At 39.5% G+C, this 24,818-nt stretch overlaps 1 protein-coding gene across 16 annotated transcripts in view; it reads right to left on the bottom strand.

Annotated features, from left to right (window-relative positions):
• LOC101158250 (dystrobrevin beta) overlaps positions 1–23,592 on the bottom strand; it is a 47,610-nt gene extending 24,018 nt beyond the window's left edge. For 6 of the 16 annotated variants that reach the window (XM_078942591.1, XM_078942587.1, XM_023952944.2 and 3 more), the window contains exons 1-6: positions 23,356–23,592; positions 13,409–13,459; positions 3,472–3,563; positions 1,695–1,775; positions 1,382–1,595; positions 1,222–1,307 (exon numbers count right to left, since the gene is read on the bottom strand). In XM_078942591.1, coding sequence (XP_078798717.1) covers positions 1,222–1,307; positions 1,382–1,595; positions 1,695–1,775; positions 3,472–3,562 — 472 coding nt within the window. In that variant the 5' untranslated portion in view covers position 3,563; positions 13,409–13,459; positions 23,356–23,592. Of the gene's footprint in view, positions 1–1,221; positions 1,308–1,381; positions 1,596–1,694; positions 1,776–3,471; positions 3,564–13,408; positions 13,460–15,150; positions 15,250–18,596; positions 18,760–23,355 lie in introns of those variants that run through there. The other 10 variants (XM_078942589.1, XM_078942586.1, XM_078942585.1 and 7 more) reach the window with 4 other exon arrangements.
• Between the last annotated feature and the right edge of the window lie 1,226 nt (positions 23,593–24,818).

Genomic DNA, 24,818 nt, shown 5'->3' on the forward strand with positions numbered 1-24,818 from the left:
CACCCTGTGCGTCCGGTAATTTCACGTGGTCAGTAAGGAGCCAGTACTCACTGTACGGCAGTATCACTCGTACTTCATATATATGTCTGTGACTTCCATTATCCTGACAAATACTTCACAATACATTTACCACGCGCACGACAATGGTATGTTCCATTGTCATGACGTCGCTTAAGGTGGTCTTACGATCCTCAAGGGAACTGCAAGATCTGCCCCTCCTCTCTATGACCCTCCATGGGCCCAAATACCCACAGCACCCTAACGGGTCAACCTTTGTATGGCTTCATGTGACTAAGGCTTTATGTTCATTAAAACATTGACTAGTCTTTTCCTACACTGGAACTTTTCCTTTTGCTTACTGAGTATTTTGTCCACCTACATAGGTTTGGTGATGTTTTTTCCCCACATCAAAGCATCACTGTTAAAGAGCTTAAAACCTTTTTTTTTTGGTAAATATGAAAAGCACCACTGCACGTCTGTGTTTTCTCTAGCAGCTGTGTGTGTGTGTGTGTGTCAGCTCAAATAATTTAGGAGGTATTATCTCTCCTCATTGATTCAATCTTGTGATTGAGACACGGCAACTGGACTTCAAATTTTCCTTGAAACGTTTCGCCGCTCTTCCAAGTGGCTTCATCAGACATGAACATTTTCATATTTTTGTCTTGTTAAAACTCTCAAAGTTCTAAAACTTTGTGGAAAAAAAAGTCCAGTTTCATAGAATGAAAACAAAGATCAACTTTGGAAGATGAAAGGATTCTGTGCTACACAGGACACGGCACAGACGAGACTAATTCAAATGGTCGACTGCCAATCAGGATTCTACGGAGCCCCTAAAGGGACATTGAAAGAAAAAAAAACAATTGAAGTAAAAATCTAAAATAACATAAAAATAACACCAGTTAGTAACCAGTTACTAATCATTACTAACTGGTGAGCACCAGTTAGATTTTTTTTTTTTTACTTTATTTGTTTCTTTTTTTTTTTTAAATGGGCCTTTAGGGCTCCGCAGAATGCAGAACACAATGCACTTTTAAAAAAAGCATGAAGAGCTGCACTAAAACAAAAATCAAACCGCAGAAGGTGGACCGCTTTACAGTGAGGAAAAAAACTGCATGAAACTTGTATAATAAAGCATTGTTGCTGTATAATGGGAACATTTTTTATGATTTTGATGGTTTTTCCCCAAGACCTTAGGTTCCAAACTCATGGTCGGATACTCACAGCGAAGTTTATCCACCAGCTTGCCTCCACACAGCGTGGCCAGCATGGCCTTCACAGACAGGACTGTCAGACGGCTCTCTGGTTCACTGAAACAAACCAGATCACACACATTCACGGGGTGTGCACATGGGGCGCTTCATGTTCAGTCCTGTTCGGTTACCAGTCAACAGCGGCCAGTATGAACTGGACTAAGAGGACGGTGCTCTCCTGGGGGTTGATGGTGTGGGTGGTGGGCAGGCGCTTGCTGAGCTGGTTGAACAGGGAGGACACCAGGTTCTCCAGTCTGGTCACGGAGATGCCGGCGTTGAGCTCGACTGCGTTCAGACCAGCATCCCGCACCGCCTCAATCACATTATAAATGTCTATCAGATGCACTAGAACAAAAAAAAAAAAGGGTTAGGATAAGGGTAAGAATATTTACAGAGATGTCTCTAAATAAAGTGGAGCTTAAACTGTCATCAGTAGTGACTTACAGTTGCATCTCTTCTGTATAAATCTCAGCTTGCAGGCTGTTCGATACGTAGAGAGACAAATGGAGTCAAAGTTTTGATCACCTGTATGAGAATAAAAAAAAAACGTTTAAAGGATCTCAATTTAGCTGCAAAATAAATACATTTCTATCTAAAGACAGTATGGAGGACTAAATCGGACAAAAAGAAAAATAATTTCAGATTTATATAAATAAAGAAATACTATTTAGATCACTGAAATTGTCATACCTAAATAAACATTTTGGTCATGATAAAGAGGGAAAACATTAAAAAAAATCTTTTTAAGAAAATAGTAATTTATGTTTTGTTTATGTATTTTCTTCATATATTTTCTCTCCAGGTATGAATATTGGTCATTCCAAAACCTGTAATGTTAGGACTTTGGGGTGTAGGTTTGGTCAGAGACACTTCACAGGTCTAGCATGCTGACATCAAAGTGACCCTAGTAGAACATCAATAGTTTACTTGGCTAGTTAACTTCACATACTTTAAGGTAGCCACGCCCGCTTTCCTTGAAATGTACCAAACCCAAGTTTGGTTAATTTCTAACAGAGAAACAACAAACCTTTCCTTATTGTGGCAAAGTACCTAAATAAGGAAAATTTTAAATTAAAAAATAGGAAAATATTTGCAAAACTTAATAAAAAAAACAAAAAAAAAAAAGAAACTTTAATAAATGTAAAGCTATTTTTTCACACATACTTTGTATTTCTGCATTTGCTAGCCCTACTATTTTTAATCATTTATACCAGTGTTTTTCAACCAGTGCGCCGCAGCACACTAGTGTGCCGTGGGAGATGCTCAGGTGTGCCGTGGGAAATTGCCCTCATTAACTGATCCAAAAACATTTCCCATCTCCAGGAAATCAGCTCTGTGTTCATCCAAACAGGCCCTGAGAAAACACTGAGTATTTAGGAATATGAAAGATCGTAAAATACTTTTTTCTTTGTGTTTATTTGATTCTGTTAAAGACATTTTGATAAGAAGACGGTACTGCGATTTAGCCGTAGCGTCAGCCGTTTGCGGAAAAGTCCCGCCCCTTTAACTGTCTCCACCAATCATTCTTGGAGGCTGAATCACATGTCATCAGTCTGACCAATCAGAAGTGGTTAAATTCTTCACTTCCTTTTTCCGACTCTGCTCATAAAGTCTCTTAGTTCCAACAAAAATACCAGCTAAAGCTCGTCTTTAGCGCTGTAGCTTTCCACAGAATCTGGTATCAGACCGTGGAACAAGTAAACAAAACAATGAAGCTCAGAGACGTTAGTCTGTCTGCGTTTGGCGGCTGTTTGCACTACATCTCCCATGATGCATTGGGTTAAAGTGACAGCGTCTCTGCGCACAATGAGTCTTCCTTTGACGTCTTGAAACCACAACGAACACACATCAAACAGTTTTTAAATTTTCTAACTTAACTTTTTTTACATCTTTTAGAAAAAACAGCTGCAGCTTCCAGCTTTTTCTGCCACAATTATCACAAAAATGCATGTGAGATTGTGGAGGGGCTGTAGATCAATACAGACTATGAGTTTCTACCTTTTTTTTTTTTTTTTTAGATGCTGTTGTCGTGCCGCGGGATTTTTGACAAGGTTAAAGTGTGCCGTGGCTTAAAAAAGGTTAAAAAACACTGATTTATGCATAAGTTATTACTTTGGGCACTTTTGTGTCCCCATAAAACAGATGTTAGGGACCTACACTAAAAGTAACATTTGCCTTTAAATCACGTCTATTCACAGCATTCGGGGTCAAAGTTACTCACCGAGCTCCACGAAGATCTGCCTCTTGTCGTCTCCTGCTGGCGCTGGAGCCCCCCTCCCTCTGTCCCTATGCCCCCCCTCCTTCATCACCATCCTGCAACACCACAGCAAAAAAAGTTCAGAACTATCAACAGGAAACTTTAAAACTTTTCTATTCCCTGCAGGGTTAATAAAAAATAGAATCTAACATTTAGTTTGAACCATTTTACGTTCACTGAAGCTGCTGAGACTTAAAAGAACAGAAAACTCTTTAACTGACATTTTCCGAACCTTTTTAAAAAAACTTCTGTAAAGCCTGGAAAATGTAGATTTATTCATTTGTAATCAATGTAGCATTTAAAATGTTTCAAAATCATATACCGGTGCCTAAATATTTCTCAACCAAATCAGAAAAGAAATGTTTAATGATCTCATATTGTGGGCAAAATTGTTTAAGTCCCACTCCTATCATCTTTTGTTTTATTTTCAAAGTGATTTTAAAGTCTTTTTAATTATGATGATGCTGTTTTTAGAACATAGTTTCTGCAGAGCAGCAGGAGTTGTAGGCGGGACGGTTAGCACAGAGGAACCCTGCAGCCAGGTCCTCCTGTCTGTTTCTACGCCGTCTCGCTTACAGCTCCTCACAACCCCAACCTAACATTAGCGGTGCAACAAAAATAGCAAGCAATATCAGAGCTATCCAGCCGTAGAGTTTAGATTCCGGCTCAGACGAGGAAAACAAAGACGTACATGGATCTATTTGTCTGCAGGTGGATGCATCAGAATGGAGCGGAGCAGAGAGGGTGTGACAAATCTCTATGTAACAAATACCATCTTTTTCAAAATGCATTTTTCTTCTGCTCTTGATTCACCATGATATGAATAAAGAAAAACTCAGAAATTCAGTTTTATTTTCTTTCTAAGCCTCCATCATCAGAAAAAAATCCACCCAAAATACAATTTTTATTGGAATGGGTCTTTAACATAATTAGCATACATGTATATACTTTAGTAGATTTTCTTAGGAATGTCTGTAAATAAAAAGGGCTGCTCATTTCCCACCATTATTCTTGTAACTGTATTTCACTGTCAGCGTTCGCCCCGACACACCCGAGCTAACAGAAGATGAGCTAAGTGCTCTATAAACAAACACAAAAGCAGGCAGTGAAACCTGAGCAAGTCTCAGGTAGGCAGAGGACAGCGGGTCATAAGAGCTTTCCAACACTACATATCTGAAACGCACACAAATATTAGCATTCCTTATATGAATGTGGTGACAGGCCGATCCCTCTGACACACACACACACACACACCCACACACCCACACACACACACACATTCCAGAGAGGATTTGGAAGCTTCCCAGGAGACTTCATGCTTCATCCAGACAAAAGAAGGATTGCTGCCTTCAGTCACACTCTTCCTCAGAAAAACATGCCTACATTCCCACACATCTCTAAAACAGAGCTGCTCAAGCTCCCGCCAGAAGGATGTGCCGCAGAACCGTGAACCTCCTGGCTCATTTACCACGACCACCATGTTATTTGAGCTGCTCTTCCATTGTAATCCAAGCAAATCCAAGAACAGCCAGAGGGCAGGAGATTGATGGGACTCTCAAACCCTCATACTGAATCTACGGCAAACAAGTTCAAATGTTCAATAAAAGAAGAAACAACTAAAAAAATGAGGGACGCAAGAGCACACCGTTTGACCCGACAGGTCTGTCTGACTGGTACTTATAAAATAGGGCTGTGGACTGTGGACGATCTGATGCAATTCACAAACAATGGTTCAATCTAGACTAACAATGGTTGCTTTACTGGATGTATAAGCATTAAAATAATACTGATAGTTCAGTAAACTTAATTTCAGTTTTTTTTTTTAAACCTTGGTTTTACTTTGTAGATTTATTTACTTCTGGTGACAGCGGTGCATACAGTTAGTTTAGTTTATATACTTACAATCCAACATTATTCTAATATTTTAGAGCGATAAACTATATTGCCTGATGTGTTTTATCAGCATACTCAACTATATTTACAGTCCCGCTCCAACTATACTTTTCTTCTACTGTAAAAGTGTTCCCAGTAATCTTTTAAGTATGATTCTGCCGTTTCTAGCCAAAATGGAAAAAAAGCATTTTTTAAGACATACTGTCTACAAAGCAGCAGCAGCTCATTAGTAATATGAGTTGCAGGGAGTTTTTAGACTGGAAAAATCCTTTAGTCAGGATCAGTCAGGACCCACCTCCCCATCCTGGGCAAGGATGTGGAGGTGGTGGAGGAGTACAAACACTGTGGAGTGACTATCGACAGCAAACTGAGCCACAGTACTGCTGTGTACAAAAAGGCCTGCAGCAGACTCTACTTCCAAAGGAAGCTGAGGTCCTTTAATGTGTGCAACAAAATGCTGGAGATCTTCTACCAGTCTGTGGTAGGCAGCACCTTGTTCTCCTCCGTGGTCAGCTGGGGAAGCAGCATTGCAGTCAGTGACACCAAAAGACTGAAGAAGCTGATCAGGAAGGCGGGTTCTGTCATTGGCTGCAAACTGGAATCATTTGAAGCAGTGATGGAGGGGAGGTCACTGAACAAGATCCTATCCATCATGGACAACACAGAGCATCCTCTCCACCCTGTTCTGGACAAACAGCAGAGCTCCTTCTCTAGGAGGCTCAGACAGCTCCGCTCCAAAACTGTCCAATACCGGAAATCCTTCCTACCAAATACAATAACGGTACAATAATTCACAGGGTAGCAGATAACTTTTGCACGTTTTTCTTTTGTTGCACATTTTTGCTGGTCCTGTCTGTAAATCGCTCTTTAAATTATACGACCTTATTTGTTTACATTCATGCTACATTCTTTTGTTCTTTATATTCTATTTTTTCTTATGTCTACTATTCTTCTTTTACTGCTACGGTAACAAACAAATTTCCCACGTGTGGATCAATAAAGTATTTCTGATTCTGATTCTGATTCATTTGGTCCAGATCCAGTCCTAAAGCTTGCGTTGAGTCTGTATTCAGACTGCCGTCGAGCAGACTTTCCTGTTCCGGACTAGAGATTGTAAACAAAACCACATGACTAAAGATCTTTTCTCTCATTGGTTAGGAATTACAAAGGCGAGGCAAAACAACAAGAGGCAGAAATTACAGTCCTTGTCGGGATAATTGATTAAAACTTTATATTTTGCTGATCAATTTTGAAAGTCTGTATCAACATCAGGCTCAACACTTTCTACTCGCCTTTTTGATCCAGTGGAGTCATGCTGCAGAGCGGTTACTGGCAAACAGACGGCTAGAAGGTACGCTGACTAGTGTTTATAACATATAGATTGATGAGGAAACAGTGAAAACCATGATGGATCATGTTAAAAGTTGTTTTAATAAGCCTGAATTCATCCGAGCCCATTTTAATGAGTTGCAGTGTCGTTGTGGTGTTATTTTAGGAGAAATCTGTTAAGGAACTACAAGGTAGCTTTTAGGATGATGTCACAGCAGCGCCAGAAAAAACGCGTTTTCAGCTGTGTTAAACATTCTAACAACTAAGAAGTTGGACTTGTTTTTCCTCTTTGATAACACCACATTCGTTGCTTCACATTCTGTGGCTTTTCAGTTACTACATTTTTACTCTGTTTACATCAAGTGACTACCGGCTACGGCGGTCGTTTTGGTTCAGTTGTTCCCCTCCGAGGACGGATTGTATTCAGACTGAAGAATCTCAGAGAAAACCCTAGCTCAGTCCGATTAGAAATATACAGAGACCACATCCAGAGATGGGTCAGAGAGCGGGTTCTGGTCCACTTGGGTGTATTCAGTCAAAAAAAAACTCTGGTTCACTTAAAGCGGACCAATTGTGTGTATGAATACACTTATACATTGTTTTATGCATGTCATCCATCATCAGAATAATACTACAAGAACATGTATTCAGATACTTGTTACAGCCCTACTTAACAAAGACAAACCCTTCAGTTGATGAAGTGAATCATATACAGAAGGCGATGCGAACTACACACACTACAAGTATGACGAAAAAACCAGAAGAAACACAATTAATAAAACCAGTCAGTAAAGTAAGAATCTTCTGAACCAGTAGAGTGTTAATCTGTGTACTTTCTTCCTGGTTCGAGCTCCTGATCTTTTTTTTTCCATTGAAACTTTAAGATGTCTCAATGCTAAAATGTTTAAGCAAACCAAATCAAAAACAAACTTTAAGAATTGTCACAATTTTCCACCAATTTGAACCAAGCCTTTGGGATTTCCCTTGCTTGAAAGCACCCCAAGTCTTCAGTCGGTAGATTCTCCTCCTGAGGTTGGGAATGGAGGACTTATCTGCCTCGGGGTCGTGCTTACGACCACAAAAGAGGAAGGGATGCTTGGGCAGACTTGAAATGAATCCAGACTGATGCTGATTCTCTTCTGGCCTGTTTTCTGCCAATTAGCGGGGTGATGTCATGAGCCACAAGAACTGACTGAAAGCAGGAGACCAGCAATACAAAGAGACCACAGATCCTTCCAAAGAGCCACTGGGCTCACCCTCAAGATCAGCGGCTTAGGCATTTAGGAGCTCCTTTATATTCAAAGAAACCAGTTGAGTTGATTTGGGCATCTAGTCAGCATATCTAGGCTGTTACAAACGGATGTGTTTTAAACATGTCCCACTGGGGAAATGACAAAAGCAGACATAGGAGTTTACCAAAGATATGCTTTGTCTGTCAGTAACAGAAGAGTCTTGTGGACATAAAAAGAAGGTTTAGGTACCCGGCTTTGTCTTGACCTTGGGAACTATTTTCGTCATTCTGTATTCGTCCCCCACCCCCATCCCCCATCCCTGCTTTCAGTTTCGAATTCGACACAGACCTAAAAGTATCACATGTTGCAGTTCCTCAAATAACCACTAGAGGTTGGTTTAAAAAGAAACCAACTTTCTACTGAATACCTAATTGACAAGTCCATATCTAGACACAAAACAAATATTAGTCTGGTTTATAAAACATCTTGGTGTTTACAGTACAGAGAAGTTACACTTTCTTAAACTATCCGTTTTGGTTTTATAATTATTGGAGTGGTTTTTGATTAGCACGTGTGTAGACACAACAAAAATATCCAAAAAGCCCTTTTTTGTTGTTAAGCAAGATTAAAGTAACTTTAGTCAATACAGTGGCATCTCACAGGGCAAACGATCTACACAATGACCAGCAAGTCTTGCAAAACATATTAGCATCATATGACAAACTGTACACATGCATGATAAATATATTCTGTAAAAAGAAAAGGGATAAATCAAGCCAGTTCTATCTTGTGTCATGAGGAACAGATGAAACTCTAACCCCATTAAAAAGATGTGCAAAAGAAATGTGCAAAATAGAAAAATAAATAAATAAATAAATAGCTAATAAAAAATGTGCAAAGGTTATCTTTTGCATTGTGATTTGTTGTACAGGGTTATTGCAGCCAAAAATGTTAACTTAGCTAGATTTGGGTTGTCTGCAGATAAAAAAATGGGCCCTTTTTTTGCCCACAGACAGCCTGTATAAACCCATAAAGGCATGCTTAACCAATGACTAAAGTGTGGCGCATTAGGGCATCATACAAAAATGAATCACCTGTACATCTGCAACATTATCTTATCCTTATGAATACATTTGTGCTCCGTCTTCATTTTTTTGCCTAATTCCTTAATTTTTGTGCCATTGTGAAACAGAAAATATAATTTCCCATATAATTACACAAGAATTTGTTCCAGCAGTCATAAATGCACTGCTGGAACAAATTCTGTTAATTTTGAAAGGTACCACTAATTAAAGGCGACATAAAGGTTTTTGGTGTAGTGAATAAATTGTTTTTGTCCCACACACAGATATTGGTTGCATTAATTAAAGACCCACTCAGACAAAAATGCTGTTTTGAAAATGCTCGTGTACCATTTCTCTAATGATGAAAGACCTGTATAAAGAAAATTAAGATTAAAACAGCGTTTTTGAGTATTTCTTTATTCAGTCGTGGTGAATCAGGAGCAGAGAAAACACAGATAAATTCGATAACATCTTTTTTTTTTCCTCGTCTGAGTTGGAATCTGGATCAAAACTGTATGTATGGATGCTCCAATATTGCTCACCATTTTGGTTGTCCAGGTTTTGTTACGTTAGTGGTGTGAGGGGCTGTAAGCTAGTGGGAGAGAGTGTAAAAAAAGGAACGACAGGAAATGAGCGCAGCCTTAAGGCCCGTACACACCAGGACGAATATTCGCCAGCGTTTTTCGCCACGTTTTTTGTGTTCACACCCAGGCGATTTTCGCTGACGATGAGCCGAGCGAACATGCAAATTAATTCCCTGACATTAGATGGCGCTTAATGTAAAACAGAAATACCGGCTGTACACAAGGTGGGGCTGTGCAACTTCACGCTTCTTAAAGTCGCTTTTCACTCAGAAGAAGAGAGCAAGTATTTACGCGCTTGTCAGAATCAAACAAAGAAAACATGAATATTTCAAGCACCAGTTGCTCCAGCTCCAGTTCCAGCGATTAAGAGATTATCGTTCTGTTGAATGATGAAAGACGCCGGGAAAGACGTAGATTTTGGGTACATACCATAGTTACGAGAAGAAAAGAACATGGGGAGTTTTATCGATTGGTACAAGAGCTGAAAATGTATCACGAGCGTTTTCTGGGATATTTTAGAATGTCCGTCAGTGAGTGCATCTTCTTCGTCTTATTTCTTCGCGGTACTTGGCGTATATCTTCTTTGCCGTGACGTATGTGTGCTCAGCAAGACAGTTTTGTGTTTGAGCGCCCCCAAGTTGTGTTTTACTGTAACTTCAGAAGCTCCAGACACGTGTGCAAAACTGCCATTCTCATTGGTCGCAGCACGTCAAACCAAAAAAACGAACCCGAGGCGTTTTTTTAAAAAATTACGCTTTTGCGTGTGGCGTATTTCACGTCGGTGTGCACACTCACATTGGTGCCCTTTGTTTAGTCACGAGGCGTTAAACGTCGGCGAATATCGTGCGTGAAATTCGTCCCGGTGTGTACAGGCCTTTACTCCACGCCAAAGGTCCTTCCACGACTCAGGTGAATTTCTAGAGTCCTAGAAATTCCTAGAGTCCTAAAAAACAACAGTTTTTTCTTAATTTTGGCTAAAAACAGCACAACCATAATTAAAGACAACTGGGAACGATTTTACAAAAGATCAAAAGATGATCGGAAAGGGAATTTAAGTTTAGGTAGTTTGTTTTTGAATTTATTTCCAAAGACAAAACAGGAGCTCGAACAGTTTCATCAGGTCTTCTGAATTACTACACTGGAGAGTGAGTTATTTCCAGCCTGGCCTGGTGGCAATTACGTCTGTCTGTCTGTCTGTCTGTCTGTGTGTGTGTGTCGCCTGCGTGAGTAAAGCTGACATGGCTGAGCATTTGGTCTACGAGTTGTGCTTCCTATTTTAACCCAGAAAGCCTTAAATCACTACAGATATAATTACACTAGCCACAGTTACCTCCAACTATGTCAGGGAGCTGGAAACAACTTAGCTGTCACACTAAAAGTTGAAAACAACTGCCTAAATTGAACCGCAATGTGCTAAAATATTATATTATTTTGAATATTAAGTCATCAAGTCATAAATCTTTCCTTGATATCAGTTGGGTATAGCAACAACTATTCTTTGCCGTTTTTGGTTTTGTTTGTAATGAAACATACTGACTGTTAGATAAAGCCAGACTGGTATGTAATGGATGTGGTTTAGTGTTGTGTTGCCAAAGAAGTGAAAGTATTTTCTTCTTAATCTCAGAGGATGACGTGTTCCGCCCACGGAACACTTTTTTCCCTTTTTTAATTTTTAATTTTTCAAAGCCATTAATTTTTTTAATGGCTTTGAAAATCTGAATATGTCTTTTTTTGTACTGATGGGTAAAGATAACCAACAGTAGTTGTTGATAAATGATGTAGCCCCATTGACCAAAGCAGGAAGTACCGTGAGAGTACTACCCTACTTCTCAACAATGTAACTTCCCAACATTTTGTCTGATCAGAAAACCTCCACAGTGTCACCAAGCTGAGAGGCTGTGCTTTTTGCAAATAAATAGATAAATAAATAAGACTTAGCACAACAAAGAAATATTCAAATGGCATATAATTATAGAGCATTTTTCTAAATTGCAGAGTCCCATCTCCCCCCCACACACACGCCGCTGCCAAACACTGGCACCAACCTATAAACACCAGGAGTAATTTGGGGTTCAGTGTCTTGTCCAAGGACACTTCAACACATGGGTGGGCAAGGCAGGACCCAAAACCTCTGATCCTCCGATCAGAGATTGACCGGTCTACCTCTGCATCACAGCCATCCTGGTAATGTAAGGACATTTGTGTTTGATAGATTATCTTATTGTTGTAAAAATGGTTCTTGACAAAAAAAATATAATTTTTTTTAAACCTTATTGATTTTTGAAATGTTGTAATGCAAAAACATGCAAAGATGAGTATATCAGTTACGTCAACCAAAAACTTTTTGTCATTAAAAATATCAGACTTTTGAACAGGAAGAAGAAATACAGTCAAAGAACGTTGCTACAACAGAGAAGTCTATCAAACTAATTTCCTTACTTTCTATCGTTGCCATGGTAACAGAAATACCCTTTGTGTTACTGTGAAAAGGCTGCAGTAGAGAACTATGGTAAACATGTAAACATATAGTACAAGTAGTTATGGCCAGAATCTTACCACATAGGGTTAAGAAATATAATGTTATTAATTAAATTGGTAAAAGAACAAAATTCAAATGATCAAAGAGTCATACACATTTTGCACAAATTCAAAGTGCAAAAATAAGTTTACAGAATATCCCTGACTCCGCCCACTCTCTGACATCATCACAGGGGAGCATAAAGACTTGATCTGAACAAAGTTCCTTCCCCTCTATAAAGCATCAAAAAAAGTTGTTGTATATATACTTTGCCATTTTAAGCAAATCCTTAAAATGTGTTGGATTCTTTAAAACAAAAATGAAATAATAATATAGCCATCAGTCAGAAAGAGAACTGCAAAAAAAATCATCAACAGAGAATATTCAAGAAATACCATTGAAAATTAAAAAGTATTTATGATGCCAAAACCTTTTAGAAAGGCTGGTTCTATAGTGTGAGCTTAGGCTAGGACACAGGAGGGTTTCCTAACGCACCAGATTAGATGCTAATCATTTAGATGTCAATAACTATTTCAACTGTTTGTACAAAAATAGACCAATGCACTTAAACAAAAGTCCTTTTTGGATCACTGGAGCAGCTACAGGGTTAGGAAAATATGTCTTCACCCAAACAGAGGAAACAACTAAAACAGGAACCACCCGAAAACAGGATGTTATAGCTTAGCAAGCTGTTACCATAACAACGGTTGGAGGGGAAACCAATTTAATCTCACAGATTCATAAACTGAATTACAAACTAATCAAAGTAAAAATTACCAAATTAAATGGTAAATACTCTAAAATACATCTAAAGTTATTACAGTCAGAAGTCCCGTTCACACACTGATGGAGGCAGAGCTGCGATCGAGGTTTTAACCAGAACACCACGAGCAATATGGGCTTCAGGGTTTTCCCTAAGGACTTATCTGCAGGCAAGGCAGGAACTAAACATGCAACCTTCTGATCAGATCTTGACTGCTGTACCTCTACTCCAAAGCCACAAATAATCATACCCAAGTCACTGGAAATAAAGCATGGATAGAAATGGTTGATAAAAGCTTTCAACTGACAGCAGATGCTTTAATTCAGAATAAGAATTGAGCAAGGACAGCGTGTGCAGTTCAACCAACAGCCTTTGCACTCAGTCTGTGTGGATTGTTGTGCACACTCATGCATGCCTGTAGTGTTTTATGCAGTGTTTTATGGTGAATGACTCTTACTGGGGGAACTAAAGTATAACAGAAAAGCACGCCTGAAGGTAAGAAACAGGTGTGGTCATACCTCTCTGTGTCAGGGGGTCACACAGACCAGAGGAGACTCAATGCAGGATTTCTGATGAAGACACAAAGCAAAAACATGTTTTAAAAAAAAAAGCTATTTTAAGCATCTAAACTACATCAAACATCAGCCCAACAAAAGTAGAGCAATTCAATTGCTAGCGAGACCTTATCTAGTCAAGTTGGACGAAGAACCTTCTGTGGAACATGTGAAGAAAAATAATTCAGAATTTACATGCATGCAACTGTAATGATTCAATCAGGAGTGATAACAAACCTAAAAGTCTTTATGGATAGCAAAGTATTCTGCTGACAAAAACCAGAGGAGGCAGAAAATGGTTTTAAAATGTAGGTACTTGTTTAAAAAAAAAAAAGTTAAGTAGTAAAAACTTGAAAAACACAAACTGTTGTAACATCTGCACAGACTTGGAGAACCTTTTATTTTTGATTAAAAAATGACATTAATTAGTTTAACTTTTTTTTTTCCACGGATGAAAATATGAAAAATCTTTATAGAGCCTGTTTTAGCAAGCTGTGGGAGGGGCAGAGTCACTGCTGCATCCGTTGTTTGTTGATGTCTAAAAATATTTGTTCTAGAAAATAAAAGGGATTTAAATTTAATTTAATAAATTGAAAGCATAAAGCTCATCTTTAAGGATGTACAATGTATGCAAAATGGAGTTATTTTTAACTTTATAATTTTATTTTATTATCATTTTATTGGATTCATTTGTTTAACATAAATTAAAGAGACGTTTAGATGTGTGTGTTTTTTCAGTTTATCACATGGGACTCTGAAACCTTCCAGCAAAATCCCTGATTTTAATTGCTTAAATGTTTAGCAAAACCTATAGCTTTCTCTTTGGCTAATGTTTTGCTTTTTCATTTATATTTACATCAAATATGTTTAAAAGCTTAAAATCTCTGGTAAAAATGCTGGATTTAAAAAAGGCACACGTTTATGGACAGAAGGGCTTAATTTGATATATTACCACAAATGCCAGCAAGTTATTCACCTCCAACTCTCAACAAAAAGAAAAAAAAAACTTACAGTCACAAATGTTTAGGAGTTTAAAATTGTGTTGTTATTTTTAATTTCTTTTCATGGTTCTTGAAGTCTGAATGGTTTTACCTGAAGACACGGAACAATTTTCCTTACTCTATTTACAAACCTCCCCCTGTGTTTCTGTTCATTAAGAAGACAGTGGCACCCCTCTAACTCCCACTGCTGACACAGTAAGCTAACTTAGGTCTTAGGCTACGGATACACCAGATGTATAAATGGTAAAATACTGTATACTTGTATAGCCCTTTTCTACCTTCCTCTAAAGCCCACAATGCTTTACAGTCACAGTCCCATTCACACATTGGTGGTGGTGTAGGTACCAAAACTGTTCGGCCTGTAATAAGTGTTCGGCAGCCTGCGACTGATGATGACGTCGCACCATTTGATTGGCTATACGTTGGTCCGATGACGTGTCAGATAGTGATTGGTCCGGACAAATTACGGTACGACCATAGAAGAAGAAATTGTGAGCTCCCGTGTAAACAAACTAAGCAGCGGCATAGAGCAAGACGATCTTCTAAATGAGCTTTTATTTTTTTTATGATTATTATTTGTTGGGTAGGGAGGGCTGGGGAATATGAAGGACCCAAAATGCAGCGACGGGAGGCACACGGTTCCAGGGCATGGGGTTTATTTTTAAACTAAAGCGCTGCAGATCAGGGAAACAAAACTAAACTTACTGTGGGTTAACATGAAAACATGGCAGAAGACAGTCAGGGAAGAGACGGTATGGACCGGCACAAGAGGAAGGCAGAGACAAGACCTAAATACAAACAGGACTGACAAGACACAGGTGACAACGATCAGGAGCGATTGGAACCAGGGAAGTAAAACCAAAAACATGACAAAACAGGAAACCTTCCAAAATAAGACAGGAAACAGAACTCAAATATGACAGAAACAAAAGGAAGGCAAAGACACCCAAATCATGACATTGTTAACTGCATGTTCACTAATAGTTTTTAAAATCTGTGCAGCCAGTGCTTTATTCTTGTCGGAAAGGACCTGGAAGAAGGGTTAGGATTAGGTGAATACGTGCCAACAACATTTATCTGTGGATGAACTTAAACTGGAAAAACACCAGCCCTGCTTTTGTCTGGACCCGACTGGAAACATAAATTCACATGATTGTTTGCACGGTTTCTCAGGACTGTTCATTCAAAAGCCGCCTAACCTAGCGCACACACCGTCCCAAAGCCGCTTACCAGAGTCCAGCAGCTTGCTCACGTGGAGCAGCCGGACGGACTGTACACACCGTAACAAAGCACACTCCCATGCCTGAAAACACGAAGCTACGAGTCCGGCTTTTCTGCTCAGAGGCACGGTTCGCTTGCGTGGAGCAGCAGGTTCATTGTAATCTTTTTACAAAGTGGGTTGTGGCAAAATCTCTCTATAAACATTACAAACTATTTCAGGCACAAATTATTAAGGAAAAGAACTTTTGGTTACAAGAGGAAACGTGAAATGAAAATATGTAGAGCCCGAGCAGATCTCGAGGCTACATAGTTTGTCCAAATGGAGTTACCGTAGTGTGACGTCATCATTAGTGTTAGGCCCCCGAGCACTTATTGCAGGCCGAACAGTTTCGGTACCGAACACACCCCAACCTTCCACCAGAGACAAGGTGGGGTTTATTGCCCAATGACACTTCAACATGAGGGCCGGCAAGGCAGGAATCAAACCTGCACTCTTCCGATCAGAGGTCGACCCACGGCCGTCACAGACATGTGACGCGCATTCAAGAAAGGCCCTTTAGCCTATGACAGAGTTGACCGTGTTTAGCCCGTGGTGTTTACACTGGGCAAGCAGGGAGGGGCTTCTTATTCTTCTTTCTCTGTTTACTAGAGCATGTCCATTTTCAAATGGTCGGCTCTTCTGAGAATTGAAGAAAACGCTATCCATACGTAAATTCTTGATAGGTCAAAGTTCGACCTGGTTGAGCTTTCAATGTGCGTTCAATTGCCGTGCGTTTTGTACGTAGAGCCTGAAAATTATCTTAAAATTTGTGTAGCCACACGTAAACCAGGAGACAGCCTATAACTAGCCGTAAGAGCAGTTGAGACTAATGCTTTACTAGCAAATAGAATGTGGCGTAAGGCACAACAGATTCTGTTCAACACAATCACCCCTACATCATAAGGACGTGCAACTTACATTAGCCCTATCAATACTTCACCACAAACTAACCACACATTCCACACTCGTCTATTTTCAACTAGCCTTAAGGGAAATGCAAGACAACCCCCCGCTCCCCTTAAAATGCGTCTTAAACCGGCCGCTCCTCTCTATCACCCTCCATTGGCCAGGAAGACCCAAAAACCCCCAGTACCCGTACAAATCAACCCCTGTATGGGGTCATGTGTCGAAGCCTTAAGAAAGGAACCCAAGACACACTTTAGTGGCTTAGTTTCAGCTGTGTTAGTCAAGTTAACCATCAGTGACCAGGCCAGAGAGTACATGCCAATCTAAAACAAATTGACTCTCCGACATAAGAAACTTATAAGAAAATAATCTATCACAAATCCAAGCTGTGCAGCCACTACTCTTAACAGAACATATTCAGTCCAGTAAATTAGTTTTTTCTGTTCCTTCTTTGGGGATAGCTTAAAAAACACATGTTTTTAGCATGATGATGTAACACACGGTTTGGATTTGACTTGACCAGACAGGGGTTGACATAGCCCAGAAATTTGCACTGGCCCACAGGGCCAGTAGTTTTCGAAAGTCACTGGCCCGACTCCGCGCACAGCGAGACCCGCCGCTCCGCAGGTGCTTGCAACTTTAGGGGGGTCCGGGGGCATGCCCCCCCGGAAAATTTTAATATGGTGCAATTTGGTCCATTCTGGTGACATCTAGCACTTATTTATACACTTTTCAATGACTAAAAGTAATAGAGCATATCAAACTTAAATCTGCTCTAGTCTGTTTCAGATGTTTTGAAGAGAGCGCTGCAGTGTAGTAGTTAACACTAGTTAAGAAGTTTTCATGCTGCTTCTAATCACTGCTATTTCACATTTGTTCCTAATCAATAGTTAAGAAGTTTTATTGACTTTTTTGCCCTGACTGCCTTAAGGTTCTGCTTTTTGTTACTGTCGCAAAGTTACATTTACTTTTTAGTTACTTTAGTTACCTAATTAAATTAAATAATTGAAAAATTAAATACAATTAAATTACTAAGATCATTCAGCTAACTAGAAATACTTACTGCTTACAGTGTTGTAAAGAAAATCAAAATGAAGTACTTAGACATTCTACTGCATTTGAGTCTGAGATTCAGGTATTTTGAGTTGCCTTTGATTCTTTGACATTCAGCTTAAAGCTTAGTGCATACAGTTTCATCTTCAATGCATTCATTAAATATCTTGCTGTCCATAGTACTAATTCCACCCGTCACTCCATCTAACATATTCCTATCTATTCCTGCCATGTCTTCCACATCTCTGACATGTTTCAGTCTCTCTTCAGTGACGGTATTGGATTTATGATCATCGCGGTGAAAAACCACCAGGGGGCGCGCTGATATGTGTGTCAGCTTAAATATATCTACATAAGATGTAATAATAACCCACTGGCTTGTTCCTTCGTTGTTGCTGTTTAACATTGTTTAGTATTGAATTGTTACATTCAATAAAGTTTGAAAAAAAAATTGAGTGAGCGCGTGCCGCGTGGTGCTCGGCAGTGACAGCCGCGCGCGCAGGCGGGAGAGGAGGAGAAGAGTGATAAAAGGTTTCCCATAGAAACCCTTGAAGTCTGAACACAGGACTAGCAGAAAAAGTGAATTATAAAGACGAGGTAAATCTACACGTTTTCGCAAAATATACTTTATTGAAAAAGGTGAAAAATGTATTAATTGTTAGATATTTTAGTGGCCCGAGCGGACAAGTAAAAAATAAAGTCTTGTGGTCCGTACTGCTCGAAAAACAGGACCGGGCCAGCGGACAAATGGCTATGTCGAGCCCTGCCAGAGCTTCAGAAACAACAAATGACTCGAACAACAAGAAACAGGAACATTCACACACAAACACACTCTGTGAAGGCATTTGAAAACATCATCGACTACAACCTTTCCCAAATGAGCGTAAAAGAGTGGTCCAAAAGAACCACACATGCACCTCTTCTGCAGTACCTGCTGCCTTATCGCTAACCAGAGGGCGTGAAGGTCTAAATACCAAAAACCCCGTCCACACCACACCTGGCACTGCCGTTTCTGAGGGATAATCCAACAACTGCAGAGGTCGACGAAAGACGCTACAAGTAAAGGAACTGGTGTTGAGCAGACATGAGGGAGGCCCCTAAATAGAGGTTGTTTACCCCCCCCCCATGGCACACACATAACATGCATGCCGCATGACCGAATTACCCCTTGCAGCTGTCCCTTGTTGTCACAGCCAGCACTGACGGGACCAGTGCTACTTCAAAGTACTGCAACATTAGACATTTCTGAAATGCCTTTAAACAACCCCTGTACTGTAACGCACATGCCTCCCAATGCCCTTTGTCCGGACTCACAAATTTCTCTAAATCAGTTTTCTTCGTTCATTTATAGGAAGTTGAGATTATGGGATATTTGCAGACTTGCAGTGTGGGGATTAACAAGAGTTTGGGTGTCCTGAACCTCTTTATTCACAGTGAAAATCATAAAAGACAATTTTTTTGCAAACATTTACTATAACGGAGGTTTCTACAAGACCAATTCAGATGTGACCAAAAAGAGTAATGGATATTTTCTGACCACAACTGAATCATGCAATGCTTTTGTTTCACTGATCCTTATTTTTTATATCATGCAAAATCAACTTTTTCAGATTTTAAGTGTACTATAATGTTCATTCCTCACTATAAATAACCCCAAAGCGGTATTTTGATCCGTTCACGCATTTCTGAGTTTCCTCTAATAACCCCACCCCCTCCCAATCCATGAAAAACGAGTGGGTTCTCATGTTCATACGTAAAAAAGTGAAGAACAGCCCCTTCCAAGAAGAGTCTGCGCTGTCAGCACCACCCCCAGGCTAACACACACTTTCACCACAGAGCTAGCAGAGATCGGCTAAAACTCTTTCCTTTTATATGCACGGTGACAGTAAGAGAGACTTTCCAACCGAAAGTCACTGTTAGGTTGGGGACGTGAGGGGCTGTAAGCTAGTGGGAGATAGTGTAAACAAAGTGATGATGGGAAATAGGTGCAGGCTTACTCTGCGGCAACGGTTGATCCTACAACTCAGAGGTTAATTTTCTGTTGAACTCCTGCCGTTCTGCGGAAACTATGTCCTAGAATACGACAGGTCTTTTTGGGGGTTTTTAACTAAAAACAGCATAATCATAATTCAAAGACCAATGGTAACACTTTTAGAGTAGACTAAAAGAAAATTTGAGGGGGACTTTAAAAGAAAAAAACAGTTTGACTAAACCTATTCACAGGCACGTTTGCTGTGTTTGGTCTTCACCAGCTTCAGCACTATCTTATGAAGGATTACAACTACAAAAGCGCAACTGATTGAAGAGATTACCCATTTTTGAGTCAATGCAAAACAACAAAAGAAATCCAACAAGCATCTTCTGTAATGAAAATGAGTTAAAGAAAAAGAAAAAAGAACAGCCATTGTCTTTTTAAAACTCTGAAAAACCTCACGTATAAAAATTATGAATCATTTTTAAAATGTCTATATCTTTGGAGCCAAAGTTTAAGAGACGTTTCTGCGATTGTCCTGGGTTCACTAATGGTCTGAAGCTGCTTTTATCTGTTGGGCTGCGTTAGATGTTTTCAAATTAACAAAAGATTAAACGTTATCGTCTACCCTGCATTTCAAGCAACATGCCCATACAACGTAGCTACAGACCTCCAGGACTGAAGACGCTTTTTATGTTTCATTCCTGCAGCGCCACAAAGCTGAAGAACATTTGGAAAAGCAGAATTTTTGTGTTTGTGTTGAGTGTTGCTTTAAAGCTGCCGGAAGGAAGTGTGAGAAACCAAGACGGTGAAACCAACAGGATGAGTGCGCAATAGAAAAAAAAAACAAGTGAAGGTTGCATGAATGTTCATGTTTAGTTAAGAAAGCTCAACAATTTTACACAGAGTTTGTCTTAAAGAGCTGGAGACAAACCTAAAAGTTCAGGATTTGGTGCATCATCTCTTGTTTTAGGAGAAGAATTTCAGTACATTCAGTCAACAAGGTGGACAGACGATCAAGAAGCTGATCAGTATACAGACACACTGACCTCAGACGTACCTTTACAGCAATTCCAAACAAGCAGCTGTACATATTTATGGAACAAAATGCCTATTCCACTGATTCAAGAGGACTAAGTCGAAGCAATCAAACTGTTCTTACATGAAGAGACCATAATTGAATGGCTGGGAAATGATATAAACCAGGCTAATCACAGGCTTCATGCGTTTAGCTATTATCTCCCCACCCACAGTGAAGATAGCAACACTGTTCAGCCCCGCCGTAAATCATCTTAAGTCCTTCCATATGCACACACTGGAACGAGACATTTGACACAAGCAGAGGACCAGGCGCTACAAAGGAGTCCCTGCAGGTAAACCTGCTTATTACCTTCTGGGAAAAGCCGGTCGACTAAGTCGTGTTTCCCCTTTCATTGCGCCCTGTTTGAAGTGTAAATACGTCGCCCAAAGACTAAATACATAATCTGGATCCAGACGAAAAGCAGTTGACCCAACTTATCCTTTTACACTCTGTATTTCTTTTTAACAGACAATTGTTGAAATTTGTAAGTTCTGTCAGAGGATTCTGGTTTTAGTTTGAAAAATGACATCTTCAGTTCTTCAAAATCTTTCTGTGAAATTTGAGCTTGTTTATCTTCTGCATCTAGACTCAAAGTTTTAATAATCAGTTTATTTTTCTTTAAGTTAATTCAATGGTGCACATTTGTGTTTTTTATTTTATTTTAATGTGTTTACGTTCCAACAAACCCAGTTGTTAGTGCTGATAATCCAGTGTCTGAAGGAAATACCAACTGTGACTCTACACCACAGAATTCAGCCCAATCTGTCACTTTCGTTCATTATGGTGAGGCTACCTTCCATGAAACTCCCACCGCAGTTTTTGCTCCAACAGTAAATTCGGGTTCTGCAACCAAAGGAGCTGTGTTATCACCTGTGCTCCAAAGCAGTCATCTGTGCCTCACTGCAAAGGCGGCATCTCATCCTGATAAAGTCACGACAAACAACACATTTTTGTTGAACAATGTTTAGGAATGAAGATTCTATGATTGTTTGGGCAGAAATCCCCACAAACACTTCTGTCCAAAAGTTTACTGCTGTGCAGTAAAGAACTGTTTTCATTTTTATTTCAAGTATTTTACATTTTCTGATATTTTGCTTTCAATTTAAGGAAGAGAAAAATAATCAACATTTTAAAGTCAAGTTGGGATGTCGAGTGGCCTTCCTTCATTTGCTTGCAGTCCATAATGTTCTCAATATTTATGTACCGTAATTATTATCTGGATATTTAAGTTTTAAATAAACCTTTAGAAAGTCGAATAATCAAACGAATGTTGTATTTAGGAATTTTAAAAAAATAGTTAAAATAATGACTACATAAAAATTATTAAAGTGCATTCATTTAAATAATATCTAAGGGAGCTATAGTGCACCATTTGCTTTTGTCCACATTACCAGATATAATTATTGAAAATATCTATAGTTGCAGAAGCACTAGCTGTAGTTTTTTTCCACTTTATAAAACTGTCCATAATATAAAAATGTGCTACTGCGGAACTGACGTTTCCTTATATGGACTACAGCTCCTCCAACAATGACCACACTAACGCTAATTGCAGTTTTGATTCAAATACTAGCCATGATGTGGTCCAGGTCTATGGAAGAACAGTCAAGCTCAAAGTATTTAAAAACAATACAATTTAAGAACAGAAAAAGGTTAAAAAGAAAAAAAGTAATTTAAGAAAAAAGTAAAAAAGCTAACATCATGTACTGTACATGGACTCTTGTGTAATTAACAACATTTTCCTAAATGTATTATAGTAGTTTTAATAAACGTTCTTGGATTGATTTTGATTAGCATTTAGTTTTAACAAACATGTAAAAATCAAAACACATTTAGGACACAACTCTGAAAGGGTTAAAAATCCTACCTAGATTAAATAAACATTTGTTGATATTTCTATCAATATTTATTGTTTGTAAATCTCATTGCACTCCATAATTTGTTCAATGAGTCTGTCCAGTATGAAATACCTTTGACCTACTAGTTATGAGGATTATAATGGAAGATTTAAAAAAAAAAAATGTTTCCACATTTTAAAAAAAACTTCCTTTTATTGAAAAAAATGTTTAACTAATTGCTAAAAGAATTTCAAGCTGTTGCAGAAATTTAAAATAATAAATTAAAATAGTATTTTTATAATTACAAATGTGGTCATTTATTTACCACATATGCTAAACTTGCATTGGTTATTTTCCTCCCGCTTTATTTTTATTTGAGGATGCAGTAATAATGGCATTTCAGTAGTTCCATACCTTACCACAATCAAGACACGGAAAGACGGCGTTTTCAAAACCTTTGTTTAAACAAAGTTTGTTTTTGTTTGTTTGTTTACTTTTTTCAGATTCCACTTTTTCCCTGCAGAAGTTAAAAATAAAAGTATTTCCCTCCAAAACGGTTGCAGTTTTGCCAACTTCAGGGAGACTCGGTCGGTGACATCTGAGCAGCCATGTTGCTGAAAGTTTAACTCCCTCTTTACCTTGTTCCCCCGAATGAATGCCGTCCACAGACCTCAAACTCTAACACTTCTGGAACTTTTTAGTCTTAATATTTCATTTCTGAGGAAACAAAGCCATAAACTGGTCGTTTTGTCTCGTATTTTCTTCTATCAAGCATAAACGTGAGACGACTTTTACTTACCGGGACTATTTTCAGCAGGTATCTGTTACCAGAAAGACATCAAACTGAGACGTGTGGTTTTGACTTCAGCCGAACCTCCTCTCTTTCCTCCCCGGGTTTTGTTCTCTTCTCTTCCACTCATGTATTTATCGTCCTCCGGTCCCGTTATTTATTTCCGTGAGGAGACATGTTTCACATCCGCCCACCGCGGCTCAGCGCCGGTTCTTTCTGCGAAGATGAAGTTCTTTTTTTTTCTTCTCTTTTTTTGAAAAGTCACTCCTCTAGGGTCCGTCCTGCCCCCTTTCCCCTTTAAAAAAAAATCAACCCTATTTTATTACAGTAAACTTTTATGAAGTCAAAACGGACACAGTTCTTACACAATTCCATCAATTACAAGCATAACATAAGGAAAAAAAATCAGAAACAGGAGTAAAATATTCATTAAAAACACAAACGTCAATATGGAGAAACATAAAATGCGTTTTTCTGCATTAAAAACTATTAAAAAGAAAAGAAAACAACATGCTAACTCTATTAATTAAAATGCTGAATACAACTTAGACGAATTTTAGTGCGTGGGGTCAAAGGTACGGAGTCCTAGAACTGTCAATATTGAATAGAATTTTTTTTTAAAGAAACTATTGTAACCAACTTCCTGGATCTTTTATTTTGGGAGAGGTGTGTCCCTCCCGGGTTACCCTAGAGACCAGGGGGCGTGGCAAGTTCAGAGAGTTTTGTAAATTTGGGGAGAAGAAGAAGAAGAATAAAGAAGTGGTGACCGGATCCACTAAATGGCGGACCTGTTGTCCCGTGTCGTTTATGACCACAGAGTGAATGATTATTGAACCTCCCCCATCGCTCGGTTACACTGGTGGCAGTGGTGTTGGCAAGTTACTTAAAGTTTTCTGAACTCCGCTGGTGGCGTCATTCATTCATTCAGCTCCCATCTCCTGCTAACCTAGCTAGTGCAGCTCGAAAAGTTCCCGCCAGTAACATGTGGCGTGGAGACGAGGATCCCTTCAAGCCCAGCATGCACCGATTCAAGGGCGGCGTTCAGCCGCAGGCAGTCTGGAGATCGAAGCCCCAGCCCCGGATGGCGTGCTCCACGGGAAGGGGAGCACAGGAACCGCAGTGTGCGTTTTCTACCACCAGGCGGAGGAGCTGACAGCACCCAGCAGGGAAACTACCAGTAGCTGGTGTTGAGGCCCAGACGCCAGCTCCATCTGTCAGGGGCCCCTCCGATCAGGACTTTAACACACATGGGCTTGACTCTGAGTCAAATGAGGATCACCCCACCTCTTACATTAGAGGGGTGGTTGAGAATACAGAGGTCTCTATTTTAGTTGACTCAGGTGCCTCTGTGTCATTGATTAGCGCCGACTTTCGAATGTCTGTTCCTGCCCTACGGAGCCGACCCCTTAGGAAGAACTATGTTGAATCACGCGCAGTAAATGGACAGATGCTGGACACCTTAGGCACCATCA

This window comes from Oryzias latipes, chromosome 24, assembly GCF_053564925.1.
Source record: "Oryzias latipes strain Hd-rR chromosome 24, Olatipes_Hd-rR_3.1".
Lineage (NCBI taxonomy): Eukaryota > Metazoa > Chordata > Actinopteri > Beloniformes > Adrianichthyidae > Oryzias > Oryzias latipes.